This window comes from Rhopilema esculentum, chromosome 20, assembly GCF_057945365.1.
Source record: "Rhopilema esculentum isolate cy_ngs chromosome 20, ASM5794536v1, whole genome shotgun sequence".
In the NCBI taxonomy this organism is placed as follows: Eukaryota; Metazoa; Cnidaria; class Scyphozoa; order Rhizostomeae; family Rhizostomatidae; genus Rhopilema; species Rhopilema esculentum.
Genome location: NC_142834.1, coordinates 10976709 through 10997324, shown reverse-complemented (window position 1 = coordinate 10997324; position 20616 = coordinate 10976709). Strand labels below are relative to the sequence as shown.

The following is a 20616-nucleotide window of genomic DNA, read 5'->3' as shown; positions in this document are numbered from 1 at the left end:
GCTAATTAGCTTTTGAAGTGTGAATGTCGGAAGGGCAAAAGAGGTCATAATACGGCTATAATGAACGGGCAACATTACCGCTTTAGTCGACAATCGTTTTAACAAGCCAAGACAATTACTCAGAGTGTCGGTAAAAGGCATTCTGTCTTAGATCTCGTACGTAATATCTTTGACAAACACACGGCAAAAGCTTCATTTCCCAGTTTGAATACGTCGATACTTGTCGTTTTGTGCAGGGTGCAGCGATCGTAAACACACCAGACCGAAGTTGCGGAGTTGGCGTACACAACGTGGAGTAGCAGATGAGCAAAAACGTAGCCGAGATGAAATCAGATTTTTCCATGGCATCCATTTTAGAGGGGAGCAGTGGCAGCCCGAAGAAATCTCCCGATACGAGTCCTAAGACTGAAGTATCATCGAATCCAGGAAGTCCGGACTTGGAAAACAGAGAGACGAGTGGGGAGAGCAGAGAATGTGTAAGGGTAATGCTGGATGATGTTGATTTGTGGAGAAGCTTTCATCAACTCACAAACGAAATGATTGTCACAAAAAACGGAAGGTAAGTAAGAACATTAAAAGCTTTATTGACGCTTCGTATCGTAAAGAATCTCATAATTCTTGATATACCCTCCCAATTCGCTACACTTTATCGATTGACCGTCTGGTTTTGGAAACAAAAATAATGGAAATAACACTCTGGATCGAAACATGCATATATCACTTCAAAATATCTTCAAATCATTTTTCAAAACAATGCTTCAGTTTAAAATATTAAATGCTTTTGCATCATTCAACTGCACTAAAACATTGCGATAAAACAGTTATCGTTTGATCGTTTCATATTATTCGAATTATCTTATGTTTGAAGCAAAAATGGTTTCTCTACTAGGAGATAACTTGAAAACATCGACATTGGAGTTTAAAAACTAACAAAGAATTGCATTAAAACACACAGTATTGATTAAGTTACAAGACATGAATAAAGAAGGGAATTCAGTTAGCTGAGATTAAACTTTATCCATTCCAATCTGTATATTCCTTTGGCCTTTATGCTTCTGAGGCATCGTCTTTTCACTTCCTTCAATAGGCTTTAAGCGAATCCACGATTTATGAAAGCTTAATCAAAAGCTACTTTCACCAGAACAATGGATTAGAATTATTATCAAAAAAGTTATTGGGATTTAAAACAAATTAAACGAAAGTCATTTTTGCCAGTTTTTCCTATCACATCCACACCACTTCTCAGAGTGTTATGAAAAATGGAGTTTGATTTCATTTGCAGTATACAATCCAAATAGAAAATTTAATTAAGAGTGTTTACAGAAGCATCTTCGTGCTAGGATCAGCCAGACTATAAGAATTTTATTTGCACAAAGTTTTATCAACTGACTTCAAAATATATGGTAGTCACATAAAGGTGCTCACTTAAAGCCTTTTGACAAGAATCAATTCCATAAAGTTAATAGATTTCCGATTCTCGTTTTCAAAGTCAGTTGTACGTCCTCAGATGTAAATTCCATTACCCCATCAATTATATTTTCATTAATAAATTTTTGTGGATGGGTCCATGGCTGAATTTTAAGAAAATGAAAATCCAAAGACGCAGCATGAACAACTTGTTTTCATATTAACTTCACATTTTCACATTGATAACTTGAGAAAGGCTAGCAAGCTCTGAAATAAATTTATATTTTCTACAACCGTTTCCCACTTTCAAATGTATGCCCCTCAAACAGGGATGTTGATGAGACAAGAGCTTTTAGATAGAATAAAGTTCATTTTGCATTGCTAAAAGACATTAAATTGTGTTTTATGACATTATACATAGCAGCTCCCAGTACTTCTTGCAATTAGGTAAATAGCCCAGATCTGAACTGAAACATATAGCAATGTTATAAGAAAATGCCTGCAGCACCTTTAATGACATTCAAAGGGAAAGCAGCCATGGTGTTAGCAAAAGTTATTACAATCCACAAAAGTAGACCTTCCATAGGTTTGAAAGCTTTATACAATGATAACAGATGGTTTGTTCCTTCGGGTAAACAGGCTACAGCGAGAATTGTATTTTTGGCATGAGTATATTGTGAAGCTTGTTGATCTGATGCCTTTATTTTAAAGTGCGAAAAGATTAACAGAGATCTATATGACAGGTGGACTATACACAGTGCAGGAAATACAGGTCACTTTCAAACTAAACATGCTTCTAAACATAGGCAACATGAAAACCACAAAGCAGCCCTATTTTGTGTTGCTTTAAAACAAGAAATTTGCAAATGCTTATAAGTAAGATGAAAACTCATTCGCCACTATCTGTCTTCTATCAGATGAAGAAGGCAAATATGCAATTTATAAACAACTTCTTGGCATGAAGTAACAACAAACGTTAACCCATTTAAAACACGAGACTTGATTACAGCGAGAAACACCTGAGGACAATCAAAGTAGAACAAAAGAGCGATAAAACGCCGATAAATCTTAATTGCGCCAATAATAGGTAACAATTACAAGACGTTAGCGCCAAAACCAAAGTTGCTCTCAAAGGACCAAACAAACAAGGCGGGCAAAATCATCACAAATATGACTTTTTGTATTGATTTCAATAAGGCAAGACTTCGGTATCTTTAAGTATGATCAGTTTTTAAGAAAGTAAATTTTTCATGTGGGTTAGATTGGTAGAAAGATGGGTGGATAGATAGATATTCTTGACCAATCAGAACATTCAAAATGGCTTTATCATTTTTTGGGTAAATGACCAAAACTGTGCTTTACTAGGACTTCAAGAAGTTAAAACATCTCCATTTCCTTTATCAATAATCCTTCACATCAACGTGCTAGGAAATGATGAAGCATAAATTTGGAGAGCTAATTTTACTAGAAACAGAACAACTGAAAACTACAATGAATCCTAAATACGAAATTTTTTATCTCGAGCGTTAGGAAACTGTCAGACATAACAAAAATTAACATTCTATAGCCACTGAAACTCTATTTAGCATATTCCAAGTCTAAAAGACGTAGGATCTAGAAAGACATATAAACAAGAAAAGTCTTAATTCACAAGTAGATTTTGCAAGATATTTGAAACTAACTGGAAGGTCTTTAAACTTTTATCTCAACTGAGCATTTGAACAGTTTACCATATCCAACATCACAAAATAAATTTTAAGTCAAATAGTTTGATGGAAACTCGCAGCAAAAAGTTAGCTCTTTCTCGATTTAAGTATCAGCCTTAACTAACCTAAACTAAACGAACATCATTAGAAAGATTGCCCTGTCGCATATTTATTGGGAAAAATTATTTATTTATTAGAAATTTATAGATTTTTAGGTTTTTTTACATTTTAATCAAAAATTTTCTAGGTAAAAAAGTCTTAAAAAGTTTCAAAGTTTCAATCGTACATACAAAATAAACATAGAATACACCTTTATTTTTATGAAAATAAAGCACAACTGTAAGTCTTCAAGGTTGGAAAAAGGGTCCAATTAAATGTCACAATTTTTCTCTAACTTATATACTTGAATAAATTTGTATTCAAAAATAAACAAGCAAAGAGCAAACAAAGCATAAAGCAACATGAATAAATTGGCAATTCAATTCAGTTAACACTACAACATTCGTTTTGTTTTTAACTGCTTTATTTTCATCTTGATACAAACTTGAATCTTCTTGCAAATGAAAGAATCATTTTGAATCGTTTGCGGTGTACTATACATTTTCCAGTTCATCACTTTTAGCCGTAAACACGAAGCAATCCGTAAACATCAACTGGATTTAAACCAATTTCAAAAATGTTTAAATCAACAAAGTTCTTGATCCGATCTTCAGATCACCAAAGTCATTCTAATGAAAGCAAAATCAATGAAAGCATTTTAACAGAGGCGTTTTAAACCGCCAAACAGTCCTGAGAATATATCAAGCACCAAAAAATAAATTTTATTTTATGTTGCTGAACTTGCATTTCAAACTTGCAATGCAAAGTTGATAGAGCGGAGAGAGGGGGGAAATTTTTCTTTCCGAATACTCGAAAGGGCCATTTAAAAATTTTTCTTGAGTGAGAGCAAAAATAAAAAGATGACATCACTGTATGCTTGATTTTCTATCTCGTAAAGCACTAGCCTTAGGCAGTAAAATTCTCCTCTCGTTATTTTAGCGGTATTGCCAACGAGTTGCAAAATTCTAGCAATGACAACAGAATTCGCGAACCTAAAAATTTGATAAAAGTCTTTGAATCCTTTACGAAACTTATGTATAAATGTTTAAGATCAAGTATAACCCCAGATTAGACTCTAGCCCCAACTCCACAAAAAAGGGAATGGTTAACAAATGTTGGCAAAATATTTTCCAATGTTTAGGGTATACATGCTTGGCAACTTCGAAAAAAAGGATACGATAAAAATGTATGTGGGCAAGCAAGAAACTGTCCAGTATTAGGAAAAAATGAAACAAAACTAACTGATATAAATTTATGGTAAGGTCAACCAGTACAAAAGTAGTCTTTACTTCCCAGAACAGTTTCCTTAATATTGCCTTTTGAATTGAGACTTCATATCTTAAAAGTTGCATCTTCAGAATCTCCACTATAGTTAAATCGGGGTTGGCGACTGTTATCTTAATATTGCAATGTAGCATAAAACTGTATCAATCGGTATGTAAACAGTAGGCCAAACTAACTGAATGACGTTTGGGGGATATGATGGTTTTTCTCTCAGCTACAAATAATGTTAGCTGTATGCATCATTGTATTATTTCAAGGAACTCAGTCAAGTAGCAACGCAGTATCAACGAGCGTGTTTAAATTTTCGATACAGAAGGCAACCTACCGCGTGGAATGAAGTACAACATTTTTACTAGAAATTCTTTAAAACTTTTGTAAAACGCTAATTTTTTAAATCAAATGCACCTTACTTCGCTACAAAATACACGAGGCCTGCAAGTGCTCGTGTATCCAATGAATGATAGTGTTTGTAAACATTAATTTGCTACAAAGGATCCGGATTGGGCGTGGTTTTTTTAAAAATCAGAAACGGGTTTCTTTTTAATTTCCACAATGAGTTTCCGTTAATGCGCATGTGCAAAATTTATCGGTGCTATTTACCAAATTAGTTGTAATGACAAGGATTAAAGGACACCATAAGAAAACAAGGAAAGTTCGACAATTTTCTTAACTGGAATTCCAATTTTTAGAGAGATGGGTGTACCTGAAAGCCACCCAGGAAAAATTTGTGACAATTTTGACGTCCTCCATGTTAGCTGACAAAAAGGGAAAATGTACATTCTAATTCAAAATGCAGCGAAAGCGGCATACTCGTTCGCTTATTTTTGGATTTCAGAGAATCCGAAAGAATGTAGAGTGAATGCAGATTTAGCCAATCAATGAATTACTTAATACGTGAATACATCCAATCAAAGAAAAGAGCGATCAATTTAACAAACAGAACAGATTAAGACCTGTGGGATTCAATCTGGTGAAGCGCATGGCTAGAACGGCAACATAAAAAGATGCACCTTAATGGATATAAAGCCTTAACCACGTTGCAAAATCTTCTAAAAAGAAGCGGCCTAACAAAGCCTGCAAGCCATACACAGCCCGAAACTAAACAAGTATAATTGATCCTTAGATCTGAATTCCTGCCCGTCCAGTGCGAAAAAAACGCTAATTCAGGATACAAGATTGGCGATCTGTTTTATTTGTTAGAGAAATTCTAGAAAGTAACCGACAGAGATTTAGAACATTTGTGTAAGAAAATTTTCCTTTCTGGCACTTCTGGTGCCGACAAGGTAATGCCCATGCCACCTCCAAATACCTCGCTCATTCCAATCAACCTGTGACAATCCTCAGGTTTCTTATCAAACGATTCCGAGCTACGAATTTGTACCTTAGTCTAAACAAAAGCCTGCCTTAAAACGCATACTTATTAAAAATCGTCTAATCAAAACATTCGAAGTTTTTGAATCACCAACACTAATGGAAGGTATTGGGTTAATATAGAGGCAAACAACTGACTTTATTTTGCAAGCAGTAGGCAGTGGAAAGCTTGGATCATGAAAGGAAAGCAAAGCTAGAGATAAGGGTACATCTTTTAGCAAACTAACCAAATCTTGTTGTGTACCTTCTTAACGGATAAAAGTTATGTTAACAGGACCTTTCTCTGAAGGGAAATTGACAAAAGTATCTACCAAGCCAAAAGTCTCCTGTTAATATAGACTACGGTACCTGGGGCAAGATTCCAACGCTGTAGAGCAACAAAGTATTTAAAAGTAACGTCATCTAGTGGCTAAGCGAATTGGGCCTGGGCAGCTCGCTCTGAAATTTCAATAATATAAGAGACATGAAGGTTTAGAGGGAATCGTGATGTATTCCAATAATAACAGCAGAGATTAAGGGGGCAATCAGAGCAAATGTGCCAAAGACAGTCTGAATTCATACTAATCGCTAGGCTCTACATTTTTTAGTATTCATATAGGAATTGATAATCGCATGGTACATATTTCGATGCAGATGAAGACTATCGGAACCTTTTAATGATATATCCATAGATTCTGGTTGCCAGGTGACAGTAAAGGTGCTAGCACAGGATAATGCGCGGTCGAAATTTGAACATTTATCGTGGGTGAAGTGTCAAGGATTTGACTCAAGTGACTTTGCAGAAGAATACTCCAAGAAGAGTTGACATATTGTTCTAGAATTATCCTGCAAGAAGAATGATGTACCTGATCAAATACTTACATAAAGCTAAGCTGTATGTGGGAAAAGTAAATCTGGGACCGAAACTGAGCCCAGCACATCCCCAAGGCATAAGTTCAGGTAGAATAACACGGCGGAGTATGTGAATGGGGCCTAAAAACTTTCCAATAAATTGGAGATCATTATGAACAAAGGCCTATATCAATTAAAGTCTTTTCACTGTTGTTAATTTTGAAAAAGTAGCTTGGTTTTGTTCACTATTCAACTGTAGGATCTTCAAAGAGATCTGTAGGAGAATCCTTACTAATAATTGCTGAGATTCGAGCATTTGCGTCAAATGGCTTTGAGATCAATGTGCCATCCAAAAAGATCATCTAATTTCCTTTTAGTAATGCCGTATTAAGGTTATACAATAAATAATACGCGTCATATTTCGATCGAGCACTCACAGCAAGAACCCTCTGGATTTACAGGCAAAAATATGACAAGTTTACTAGTTCCTCACAGTCTCACGGCTTAGAGTGTTAGAGACTAAGATGAATACATTAAGTTAAGGGCTTATATGGGTATATAGACAGGTCAGAAGTTCATCTCGTGGTCCACGTTCAATTCCAGACAGTGGTATCAAGTTATCACTGTTGAGTAGAAGACAGTCTCTTTGTGTAACGGGCACACTGCGTTGGGGACAGTTAGAAGACAATGCCCTCCGGAGAAAATATGGCAATCAAAACGGGCAACTTGATAATGTCTCGATAGAACATTCCAATTCTAGTTGTTGTCTACTTGGTTATGGCTACTTAGCACAATAAACATAGGTGTGATAGATAAAATGAAGATATATGCTTTGCTGTATTATCGTGAGCTGCTTTAAAACCTATGTTTCTACGTAAGTAAGGGCAACAACACAAGTAAACTGTAAAAAAGTAGAAATTGTGCCATTCAGGCAATGACATCATGACAACTATTAATGCTAACAGTTGAAAGACGTTCTTCATATTAACCCGTTTCTACGGATTCGCAATACATCAAGGCCATTTTCGATTGGTTTTAGAGTTCCTATCTTTAATTCATGATTAGGTATTATGCCAGTAAGAGGCACCCTATTGTGGTGTGAAATCAATCTAAGGCTAGAAGATTTACGGATCAGCATCGAAATGTCTTTATGTTTGATCTTTCCGCAATGTTTTCGCGCTCCACTGTAATCATGCGATATATGAATGTTTATCAATGAGCTTTTACCGTACATCGGATAGAAAAGACTTAAGCCAATCAAACCAAACAGAGGCGGAAACATCGAAGAGAGAGATCCAGATTTTTGAGATGCAAAGTAAAACAAGGATGTGATGTAATCTGATGAAAGGACGGGAGGGAAAACAGTAAGAATTAATGTCACTAATGATCCGGAAAACACACAACTCGAGTATAATTTTATTATTATACTCAAAACTAAATGTGTTTTAGATGAAAATCCCCCGTAAATCTTGAGTGGCATTAACAATTTGAATGGTATCAGAGAAAGTCCGGCCTTTGTGTCGCATTTTCTGATCTTAAAGACTATGCCATTATAACCTATCATAAAATCATAACAAACAGCCTCCAAATTAACTACGAATGCTCCTTCACCAACCCTCCAAAATTAATACTGTTGATTTAATGTCGTTTATATTTCGATTTTGTGAATAACTTTCGATGATAACTGGTATAACCTGTTGACAATTAGGCAACACTGATAATTACAAGCGTGGGGAATTGTTGGTTATAAATAGGCCAGGTAGACAACTGCGATAACAAGTGGCATAAGCAATAACAATCAAGTTTACGATTTAATATCATTTTATTAAGGATATTGAAAAGACAGTCGTATCAAATGATCCTTTAAACATAGGCACAAACTTTTACAAAGCAAAATTTGAGTCCATTGACTAAAAATTCATAAAAAGGATTTGATATTTTGTAAGTCTCAGCATCATTAGTTGGTGCAATTATCACTTTCTCGCAAACAGGAATATAGCAATAGAGAAACTATAAAACCAGATAAAAGTCAATGGATACAGTCTTGTGGGGTTAAACTTTGAATTTTATCAAAAATCTTTTATTAATTTATTTTTCGATTTTGAAATCTTCATTGGTGCCTCGTCGTGGTTCTTCATAAGAAACATCTACATCAATCTATATCCGTTAATGAGTCGCGGGTAGGCAGTTTGTCCGCGACGCGCTATTTGCTCAACTATCTAGTTTTGATCAATAGGTGGAAATTCATTAACGAATGTGTGAAATTTGACAAACAGTTTACCGTTTTGTATATTTCAACTTTGAGGGAATGATAGCTGCAGCTGACTCCTTTCAGAGAAACAGCTTTGCAGTGAGAAGATTTTAATTATAGCTACGAAAAAATCATTAGCTTGAAAAAGCTTTGAATGGACATTCTGGAAATGTGACAAAGTATTAATAGGCAGATAACAGCTTCTGATCTTCTATCTCACTTTTAAAATTTTCCTATCTATAAAACATGTTTTGCATTTCGCGGCTTTCAGAAACTGAATAAAGAAACTAGATAATCAGTAAAACAATCAAATGTAGGTATATCGCGAAATACTCGCAGCTTGAAAGGATATTCATCATTGTTGCTTAATGGCATTTTCGCACCACACTCAAAAGAATGTGCGATGTATTAATGTGGATACGAAAGAACACACAAGAGCTGAATAAGATGAAGAGAATTGACAACAGTCGGTAACAACATGCATTCTTATCGTACAAATTGGGTGTTAGATGAAGGATAATCCCCGAAGGCAATGAAATTAACGCGACAAACAGGTGGATAGAAGAAAAGCTTAAGGGGCACATCAGTGATAGCATTCGCTTCTGGTAACGAGCTTTTACTTAAACAAAAAATTGAATAACAACATTGCAAGGCGCCTGGTCTTAGGCACATTGAGAAGACTATAAAGGTTTTGAAAATGTACATGTTGAGAAAATGCAATGCCTGCCAAATTATTTGCAACATTCTTGCTTTTTGCATTGCTTTTCATTATCTTTAAGAATTCGTACACAAACAAAACCCTGATTTCAACAAACATATGTCTTTGGTTGGCTTTCAGAAATGTTAAATAAAGAAAAATTGAGATAAGAATTAACGACTAAATGGAAATAGAGAATGTTTATCTAATTAGAAAGAGAATTTTAAAGATTTAAACGTCATCTTTAAATGAGATACATTAGAACGATTTACTTGTATTAATTCGGAAAAGTTATCGTTGACAAATATAAATAGTTTTGACACTGATGACCCATGTCGGTTCCTTTTTGGCTGCAAAGTCAGACACAAAACCTGACAGCTTTAATCTGTTTGTTGAGATAAGGGCTACGTCAGACTAGTACCAGGTCCCTTTGAGGCCTTTAGAAAAGAGAGCCTAAAAAGAAATATGCTAGGCTGGCTTATGAAATGTAATAGGTTTTATTGTTTAGGACCAGTTGAAGACATTAGCAGGTAATACAGGGAGACTAGACAAATTATCTCTCTGAAAGCAATTACAAGAAAGAGGATCAACAATGTCATTCCCCATTATTCCGTCTCTGCCAGAGATTGATAAGTGTAACTATTTCAATAAGATACGCTGATTTGTTGATAGCAGACAAAAAGATGGTTTCAGCAATACTGAGATATCTGTACTTTTGGTGAAAAAACACCGGAAATATTGCCAGCAAACTCAGTAACCACTCCCAACGAGATACAGGAATCCTATATTGTGAACACAATCATTTTCAAGATTAGCCATCGCTCGTACTGAGTGGGTTATCAGGACCATGCTACTTGCTAGACTGCTTACATCTTACTACAGCTGGGAAAACCTTGTTTTCTAAACTGCCTACCCTGTAGTATCATCGTATGTACATAGGTTTCTGTATCATCTCTTCAATTCCACAGCAAATTTGCCTGGCTTGTTTTAATGTTGTACCACAGTCTCATAGAAGGGTATTTAAAGTTGGCTTCTTGGATTTCTATCCTCCCTCTATAATGCTACATCTCCATGGTAGAAAAATTTAGATTTTTCAATCTCTAATTTCATTATTTCTTTAAATGAAAGTTTCGTTATTTACAATAGGAATCCAAATCACTTTCAGATCATTGAAACATCATTTTATCCCACATAACATAACATTAGCCATTAGAGCAGTGGTAGCAATGAAAATGATAAACGCTTGCAGATACTAATGTTTATGTTTATTTCCTCAGACGAATGTTCCCTGTTTTAAAGACAACGATTCGAGGACTGGATCCTCAGGCTATGTATTCCATTCTTTTGGATTTCGTTGCTGTTGATTCACATAGATGGAAGTACGTTAATGGCGAATGGTCACACAGTGGTAAGCCTGAACCAACTCCTCCGAGTCAGGTATACGTGCATCCGGACTCGCCAAACTTCGGAACTCACTGGATGAAAAACCCCATAGTCTTCTCTAAAGTCAAGTTAACTAACAAAGAAAGCAGCAACAACCAAGTGGTAGGTAGCAAAAACACTAAATTAGATTTCAATACTTTTATACTTTAGATGAAAAATTTGAATATGCAATTAAAAACATAGGGCTATTGGTCTGAGTCAAGGTCTGTAGTCTTACATAGCATATCCATCATTCATTTAATCGGGAATAATCTTGAAAGGCCCACGCATATTATACAGGTAGGAGCAGTAACCAAAACACTAAAGCAAGGCAACTGGTACTTTCGCAAAGTAGAAACAATTAAAAAACATAGGGCTCTATACAGATTATCAAATAATTCATTATGCTTTGAAATTTAAAGAGAGTTAGACAAATACTTTGAATATAATATTCAAGTGTTTGTAAGATTCAGCAATATTGTGATTAAAAATGTGGGTAACCAAGGTGTTCTGATGATCTAATTGAGACAATACATCGTGGTTTACACATTTCATCATGATCTACTTGAAAACAGGCCATGTGATGAAATATAATTAAAAATACAAAAGAAACGAGTGTTTACTTGGTATTCATGCTTATTGCAACTTTAAATATGTATTTATACCATTTCTTTGATAATAGCCGCCACTTGGTAAATGGCTGCTATTTCAGAAACAATCTAACCTGCACCACCAAACCTATTCCCCACAAAGATAATTGAACAAACGAATCGTCAACATGTATCTTGTAATTACATACAGGTTGCTTTATTTTCGTTTCAATAGTTGAATACCAAATGAATGTCACTTCAAATGTGTGATATCTTTACCAAAACTGGTAGCTTAATGCCTGACAATTCTTTGTGACAGTTTTGAACAATCAAGTAATTTCACAGATGGATGGTAATACCAGCAAAGTTTTTGACATCTTCAGACATGTTTACATGGAACTCTAAAAACACGTTTTAAGTAACAGCATACGCGTATAGGATAGCAGGCACTTTAATTCGATCAGTTGGTAGTCGCATAGCTAACTTGAAAGTGATGAGAATAATACCATACAAAGCCTTGTCCTACAATTGAGTTTTCATTCAATATCAATTTTCATGTGTATAAATATCTTTAGAACGTATTCATTAGGCAAAATATTTGATCGCCTTCTTTCTATTAGCAGTCACAGAATCAATTGCTTGACATAATAATTAAAAATGATGACAACGAGTTTGATTGCGATAACAACAAAAACTAAAATGTGAGAATTGTAATTTGGTTCGCTAGCCAATGTTTTGTAAGTGTTTTCGAATGTAAAGCGAAGCGTAGACAATATACTGGCTTGGCATCACCTGGCTTCACTTAGCAGGCTAATTGATGAGTTTAGGCCTTGTGGATTGAGTGTTAAACGACAGTGCTTGAAAAGCAATAGAAATAGTTGACAACAGGCAAAAGGAAAAAAATCCAAAGAAAAGAGAAAATATTTCATGCATATTTATTATGCATAAAGACTCATTTCATATTTTACATCCAGTTATCTAACTTTCTAAATGTACTTAGCTCGTCTTCACTTTGTAAACAACGCAAAAAAAGTTGATTCGCTAAACAAGTTCATCAAATCATCAAAATAGGCACTCGTTTTTCCAAGAGTCGTTTTACAGGAAGCCACTTTTGAAATTTTTGCAAGGAGCATCTTTGTTAAGATTAATGAGAATAACACAGTTAGTAAATTTAGAAGCAGTAACGACAAAAATATCATTTCCATGTTGCCGATACATAAAGTTAGGAACATGGATGCTCACGATTTCCACAGAAGCTGCGGTACCTAAACAAAAAAGTTCGAGCTGTGCGGACTTTGGCTTTCATCCCATTATTATAAAAATATTTTTACTTTAAGGTGATGCTCAATTCACTGCACAAGTATGAGCCTAGAATTCACATCATGCGAGTAGGTGGACCAGACCCAGAGAAGAGAGTTTCCACGCATACATTTGCAGAAACCCAATTCATTGCAGTTACAGCTTACCAAAACGAAGAGGTAAGCACTTACTTGAAAACCAATTATTGTTTCTTTCACAAAGACTAGGATCTTCTTTCTCGGACATATTTTATACGTTGGGAAACTTATCTATAGGATAGTTGCATACCAACTGCTATTTATGAAGACCTTATTTAGCACCCACTTCCTGCTCTAGAATATCGATGTAAAGGTGTGAAAAGAAACACAGTTGCGCATTTTTGGCTAGCTTGCACTTTGATGAAAAAAGGTAAAACCTGTTCACAGGTGCCTGGAAACGTGAACTTTCTTCAACATAAATATAGAAGATTATAACCCATTTGTACGAAGTTCGGTCCCTCTGAAGGAGTTTGTGCCAAGCGCTACAAGAATGAATAAGCAAAGTCCCACGCAAATCCGAAATTCGGCATCGTTTAACGCGATTCAAATGGATGGTCGGTCGCAAAAGACTTTGATGTCAAAACAAATTCACATGTCTTGAGCAGAAATCTCCATTCTCTCAGTTTCCATGTCCATTGAAAGTTATTCATTGGCGCTTTAATCAAAACGTTAGAAATGCGAACAGAACTCTTTGACTTAAAACGGATAGGAGCGCATAAAACACTAGCGTACAATGGACATAATAAATCTTAATAAAAACATTATTAAAACGAGCCGATGAGCGATCGATCAATAATAACTGTTTATATACTTAAAGGATTTAGACAATCTATGTAATGAGGGCATTTTATAGCAAGAAAGCTGAATTTGTAGAAAGGTGCGCGAAACTCTAAAGGAGCCTTTCATGGCTTTCGGATAAGATCTATCTTACACTAATATAGTGTACCACAAAGGCTACCGCGTGCGCAAAATACCAACCGCTTTGCCAGTGGAGCTGATTTACTCGCACTTGATGAGATACACAGAGAGCTATTTTATCTTTCTAACTACATTTCATTCAAGGCTAAACCAATTAGCCGATGATCATCAGTGGTCGCAGGACAATGACGCGAAAAACAGAAACTCTCAGCGAAATAAAAACGCATGTGATTAATGAGTGTGTATGTATGACAAATCATTTGTGGTCGAGACGGTGCATGATAAATCCACGCTAAAATTCCTAAAACGGATTGTGTTTGTTATAAACGTCTTCAAATCACTCTGTCGATTGACTCTGATTTATAAACCCCCTGCTAATCAACGATTTCAATGGATTTCAGTGCAGCACCTTGGGACAGGGCACTGCTTTAAGTGACCTTGTTTACTGCTTAATAAAATTCTAACGGATAAATAAAATAAACACATTGGAAGCTACATACTAATTCTCGCGCACCTACAAAGAATAAATAAAAGCTAAATACAGCTAGATTTTAAACGTCTGTTCCCAATAACCTGTATTCAATTAGTCTATTTGTAACCCCAGGCATATAAGCTAAGAACGTTCATCGTGCCACCAACCCTTTGAAAAGTTGACAAAAAGAACAAATCATCAAAGACCAAACTTCTGGATATCTCGTCTAGCTGATTTTCGTGAAGAAGATAGGTTTCCTGGGCCCTTCTACTAAGTCACAAGAAAATTGACTCTTTTCTGAAAATTTTCAAAGAAGCATGACAATTTTATGAAACTTCTCAATGCTATAGAAGCGGTCCTTGCAAAGAGAAAACAAAATAGAAATTAACATCAATTCAAAAATGGTAGAAGTTTTAATTTTGTAGACACCACAAAAAAACATTTGTCAGCATTCTATATACAGATGACATGATGACACTTAAGCGAGAATGACTTCGACTTGCAGTATTACTGGGAGAAAAAATGGAGGTTACTTTCTATTTTTGACCTGAAAAATGACATTCGAAATACGAATACGGCAAGAATTAAATAAAAGCTTTCTGGAACGATTAAAAAGCTGAATATGCTCGTTAGCTTTGCACTAAAAAACAATCGTTTGCCAAAGTTACTAATAATAATGATATAGAATCTAAAGCACGGTATTCGGAATAGGGAGGACTCTCAAACGTGTTATAGTTACAAGTGCTAAGAGCTGAATATGGCAATGTCGGTGAAATTCACAAAGCAATCTTTAAGGTTGATAACAACAACATAACACTGCGGCATGAGGCAGAAATGTCCAGAGAGACCGAATAAGTAAATCATGGTTTATCGATAATTCGAACAAATGAAGATCATTCAACAAGTTTAATGAATATTAAACAAATATAAGAGAAAAACAGTTGAATCGGTCGCGCTAAAGATTTGGTAAGGTCGCTCGTTTCTGTTCGCTTAGATAAATTTGAGGTAAATTAGTTCATTGTTCAAGCTCTGACTGGATTTGACACAGGCCGTCAGGCTTGTCTTGTTAAAAGAAAATACTGATTGATTTAATAAATGGGCCAATATGCATTTTCATTTCAAACTATAACATGCGGAGAAGTTAATACAGTGATTTTTTTAGCTTCAAATTTATTATGACAGCCGCTAATTGACTCTAGTTTAGAACAATAAAAGCGGCAAAGTGCAGATTAGCAGGGCTGTGTCTTCTTAAATATTGTCACAAGAGGAATATATTAAATGAAACCTCCTAAATGAAGACAGAGTTATGAAATGGGCAACCTTAAAAGGGAAATTACTATAAAGATTGACAAAAAGATGCGCCAAGAAAGCATGCAAAAGTTATGAATGGTTTGGATTATCTTCCCATTGAAAAGAAAGACGGTTTGAAAAAATTACGTTACCTTGCAGAGGTAGCCAAAAGGCAAATCTTTGTTGGGTAACATGGCAACGTACTCTTGAGTTGTTATCGAGCAAATAATTGAGAAAAAGGCCGATGTTATGCCTATCATTTGTTATCGATGCATGTTAAGATTCCAAGCTATCTAATGATGACTACTTTTAATCTTAGACATGCATATAAGCGACATTCTAAGTTGGAATAGATTGAAGCATTTGCAGTATGAGTAGCCGTTCTATGTTTTGACTAATTCAACTGCTTGAAGCAGAATAGGAAGTTTTAACTGACAAAATCTTCCATTTTGCAGATAACGGCTCTGAAAATCAAGTTCAACCCATTTGCCAAGGCATTCCTTGATGCCAAAGAAAGGTACGTACCCTGAGTATAAATACCAATTATGATATTTGCACATTAATATTCATTCTGCTCTCAAAAATATAAAATCAATGATTCTAAAAGGATTTCAAGTAAGCTTAATTCGTATAGGACTTACGCCATTCGGTGGGAGCAAAGTCTGGGTGCTGAGCTATCAAAAAACCATTCATAAGAGACAAGAATATTTTGACGGCTTTAGTAAAAATCAGAAAGGAAAGAGACGATATTTCATTTTACGTTTAGGCAAAACAATTTTCACTGTTATTAGGACTACAGTTTGTTATTATTCTAGGCGCATAACGAGAATTTTTCTGTAGTTCATTGGTAGTTACCGTCATTTACGGCGATTAACATGAAATCATCTTAAGTGGTCGATAGATTCCTTGGACCGTGGACGTTAAAGCACCTGAATTCGCAGAAGGAATAGTCATAACAAACTTGTATAGCTTTGCGGTTCACACTATTAAAACATAAGTGATAAGTACACCAAGGATGATTAGCTTCATAATTGGAACTATAGTAATCACATATCTTTAGTTATTAACTCTAAATTCCACTGATAGGTTGATGACCATGCGACTGGACAACAGTCCAACTAAGACGCGAAATGCAATGAAAATTGTCATTAGATATAAAGACAAGGTCATATCATGTCGTTATCAACAGCATAACAACATGCAGATGGAAGATAAAATAATTATGAGATACCATAAAGACAAAGAATATGACGGGTTTCACGCCTAATTATTTTTACATCTGTTGTTTCTCGCTAATCATCAAACACAGGATTACACCGCGAATCGTCTGTGAAACTGGCAAGCTCGCAGTTTATGCACTGGCCTATCTGCCACAACTTCTGCTAACAAACTTAGGCCAATAGACGAACTTGCTGTATCTTTCGAAGAAATTTTCTGTTGAAAACGTCTTTTTAAATAGATAATCAAATTTCACCGATTATTTTTTCAGGGCAGAGCAACGTGACATCATCGAAAGAAGTTCCATGATGAGCTACGGTCCTTCCTGTAAGTATGCCCAAAATTCAGATAGCTGTATATTTTCTAATACTTTTTAAAAAAAATAGCTTATCTGCCATGTTGCTCGAACACAATATGAGTAGGCCGCCACTACAAGAGAATCCCACAATTGATAACAAATACATATAAAAAAGGCGAACAAAAGGAACAGGAGAAATTTGTGGACATAGCCAAATCCAGTAGCCGACGTAATCAAATCTTTGATCAAAGAAGAATTATCAAATCTAAACCAAAATAAGCATTACTGAGAAAAAACTCTTTCAAATTTCAGGCAGCTGCTGTCATCCATCTGGTCCATACAGCCCACCGTCTCATCTTCCACCGCAACACACGATCGGCCTTCCTCCTCTCCTTCTCAGACCGGAAATGCGCATGCTAGATCCACACCAGTCTCCTTGCCACAGGCTCGGTCTCAAATTGCATCGCCATGCACCGTATAGAATAAGCCATCCAATAGACGACTCAGACTCACGACCGCCAATGTGTAAGTATTTCAAACCAAAAATTTTCGATTGAATCTATATTTTATACTTCTGGAAAAAAAAAATTGGGAATATACGAAGATCTTTGATCGGCATTTCCAATTTTACTGAGATTTCTAGTGTGATTTGTCGACCAAAGTGTTCTTAAATCAGAAAGATATCATAACTTTCAATAATTATATTCTTTATAAAATTTTCACCATTACTGATTGTATCAACAGGCTCATCACCTCCATCACACAGCTGCCCACGATCAAGCTCTCCAGAGAGACATAGGCATGTTTCTTCGCGGCACCCAGTTGACGACGAACATATCAAAATAATTGAATCGATGCGACATAGTCATTCGATATCCGACCGCCTCAAAGAGGAGAGCTACCTACGAGATATGTCACGTGGTCACCCATGCGAAGGACATGGTCACTCCTCTCACCCAGTCCCTTATGTGCATCTGTCACCAAGATCTGGTGCACCGTACTACAATGGTCACAAGGTCCTACCTTCAGTCTGCCATAGATCACCAATAAGATCCAGGAGCCGAAATCACAGATTATCACCACCTACACCCTACTCTAGCTCTTCACATCATGACAGTACACGCAGAGACTCTCCACATGAATTTGATGAGTCGCCAAGGCACATGAAACACCTCTCGGCAAAGCATTGATAAAGTGGTATAGACGTCCTTAGAAAAATTTCAATTGAAACAATAAAAAACGGCTTGAACAATCAAATAATTTCATTACAAGGAAAAGTAAGCTTGGAAAAAATGGATTTCACCACTCTGAAAATGCAAAAAATCTAGAAATATTAATGAACCAAATGCCAGTAAAGATAAAACATGAATCTGAGAAGTTTATATAGCCAAGAAAGTTAAATTGCTTTGAAAATTTCACAATTTGTTGCATTTTGCTAAAACAATACTGAAAATAAGACTTTTAAATGCATCAAATAGTAAAGACTGACTGAGCTCATTGAAATCCAAGCAATTTTCCGTTTTAATAACAAGAATATTAACCTATTTATTCAAACTCTCGGCAAAGAAGATTTGCTTTGAGTTAAAACAGGTAGTTCAATTCAATGATATGCCTTGTAAATATTTCTAACTTAGAGTAACTTATCAAAAGTTTAGCTTTGCGGTGTCTGGTTTTTTCACGCATCTAATTCTCAGCAGAAAGTCAGTCACATCAATCAGATTAGACTAGATATTTTGTTTTTTCCTTGCACAGCAAAAGTATGTGAAATTGCAAGCTGGGAGGCTATCTAGCTGGCCTATTTGCTAAAACCTCTGACAACTTAGGCCAAAACACTAAATTCTATGATGATAAACAAAAGAAATACAGATGTGAGATAAACTGACAGTTGGGAATGATGCAATGAAGTAAGCGTTGAATAGCAATAATTTACGCTAAGCTATCATTGCTTTGTTAAATACAACGACGGAGCACATTTTAATGTCATTAATGTACAGAATATGTAAAGATTTTAGCACTGTATCGCATCGTATACAAACAACGTTTCGTGAAGGATATAAATAATATTTGAAGATTTGAGTGAAAGTATTTAACATGTCTCTTATTTCTTATATCCAGAAACAGCCAATGCTTAGTACGTGGAAAAGTCACGTGAACATAAAGCTTGAATTGCTGGAAAGAATATTTCTATAAAACTAACCAAATGACATTTTATTTCAAAGAAGAATAAACCAAACAGCTATCAGTTTCTCTTCTCAAATAGTTTCACCATATTAAACGTGTATAGAGGAAAAAAAAGAAAAACTTCGACAGTAAAAAGCAATGAGATATCTTCGTCTTTGGGCACAATTCCAGTGAATCATATCTTTGCTTTTAGACCTAAATTTTCATTGATACTTTCAAACTTACCTTATTTTAATTATATGTTTAGTTTGAGAATTTTTTGGTGGTACAAAATTTGAAAATGGCTTTGAAAAAAAAAACAAAAATTTTACAACATACTAAAAGCTTTTTTATCTGAAACTCCTTGGAGTATAAAAAGTCAGAATAAGGTTCCGAAAGAACACGATGAAAAATAGATTTCCAGTTGTGGATCGGAATAGGGTAATCAGAAAAACGCGAGCACATGACCAGGATAGTTATTACAATTAAACTATACTTTAAAGGAGCTCAATAAGCCATGATTGCCGCATGAAACAGAATAGGCAAAGACAGGAAAAAGGTAAAGAGCCTTTTAAACCCAAAAGTGATGCCAACGGATTACTTCTTTCGACATGAATAATTTTAACAGTTTTTCAACGCCTCAATTTTACTCTAAACTCTAAATTAAAAAAAAATAACTTGAAACTTAATCAAGAAAGCATTTTGGTTGAAGTCTAACTTGCTGCCTTATACTCGCTCCAACCTCCCTTCTAAACGATAACCATAATTGTGGTAATAGTCCAGAGGCACAAGGGGGAGCATTGCCACCCGAGGGAGGACTTTACCAAACCAACTTTTCCTAGATCAATTTTTGATGTAGAAATCAAATCCGGATGTTGATCGGGGGGAGAGAGGGCTTTCCGAAATACAGGGGGGCCTTGTCTAAAAACTGGGATGCAGCCTATGAATGAACTGTCAATGACCATCCGAAGAGGAACTTTACCAAACCAACTTTTACAAGACTAGTTTTTGGTGTAGAATTCAAAAAGAAAAGTTGATAGGGCGGGAGAGGATGCCTTTCCGAGATTCGGGGTGGGGTTGTCCAAAAGTGGGATGCAGCCTGGGAATGAACTGTCAATGACCATCCGAAGAGGAACTTGACCAAACCAACTTTTACTGGACCAGTTTTTGGTGTAGAATTCAAAAATAAATGTTGATCGGGTGGAAGAGGACGCTATTGCGAGATACAAGGGGGCTTTGCCAAAAACTGGGGTAAATCCGCTGAA

General features: G+C 35.7%; 2 protein-coding genes across 4 annotated transcripts in view; one reads left to right on the top strand and one right to left on the bottom strand.

The window, feature by feature from the left end:
* The window catches only part of LOC135687512 (T-box transcription factor T-A), a 34307-nt gene extending 15031 nt beyond the window's left edge, over positions 1–19276 (top strand). For all 3 annotated transcript variants that reach the window (XM_065204084.2, XM_065204085.2, XM_065204083.2), the window contains exons 2-8: positions 237–559; positions 10924–11191; positions 12996–13136; positions 16131–16192; positions 17165–17220; positions 17504–17716; positions 17936–19276. In XM_065204084.2, the coding sequence (XP_065060156.1) occupies positions 303–559; positions 10924–11191; positions 12996–13136; positions 16131–16192; positions 17165–17220; positions 17504–17716; positions 17936–18381 (1443 nt within the window). In that variant the 5' untranslated portion in view covers positions 237–302 and the 3' untranslated portion in view covers positions 18382–19276. The remainder of the gene's footprint in view (positions 1–236; positions 560–10923; positions 11192–12995; positions 13137–16130; positions 16193–17164; positions 17221–17503; positions 17717–17935) is intronic.
* Positions 1–20616, bottom strand: part of LOC135687514 (uncharacterized) — an 80163-nt gene that overhangs the window by 20021 nt on the left and 39526 nt on the right. The gene's annotated exons all lie outside the window — the stretch shown is intronic.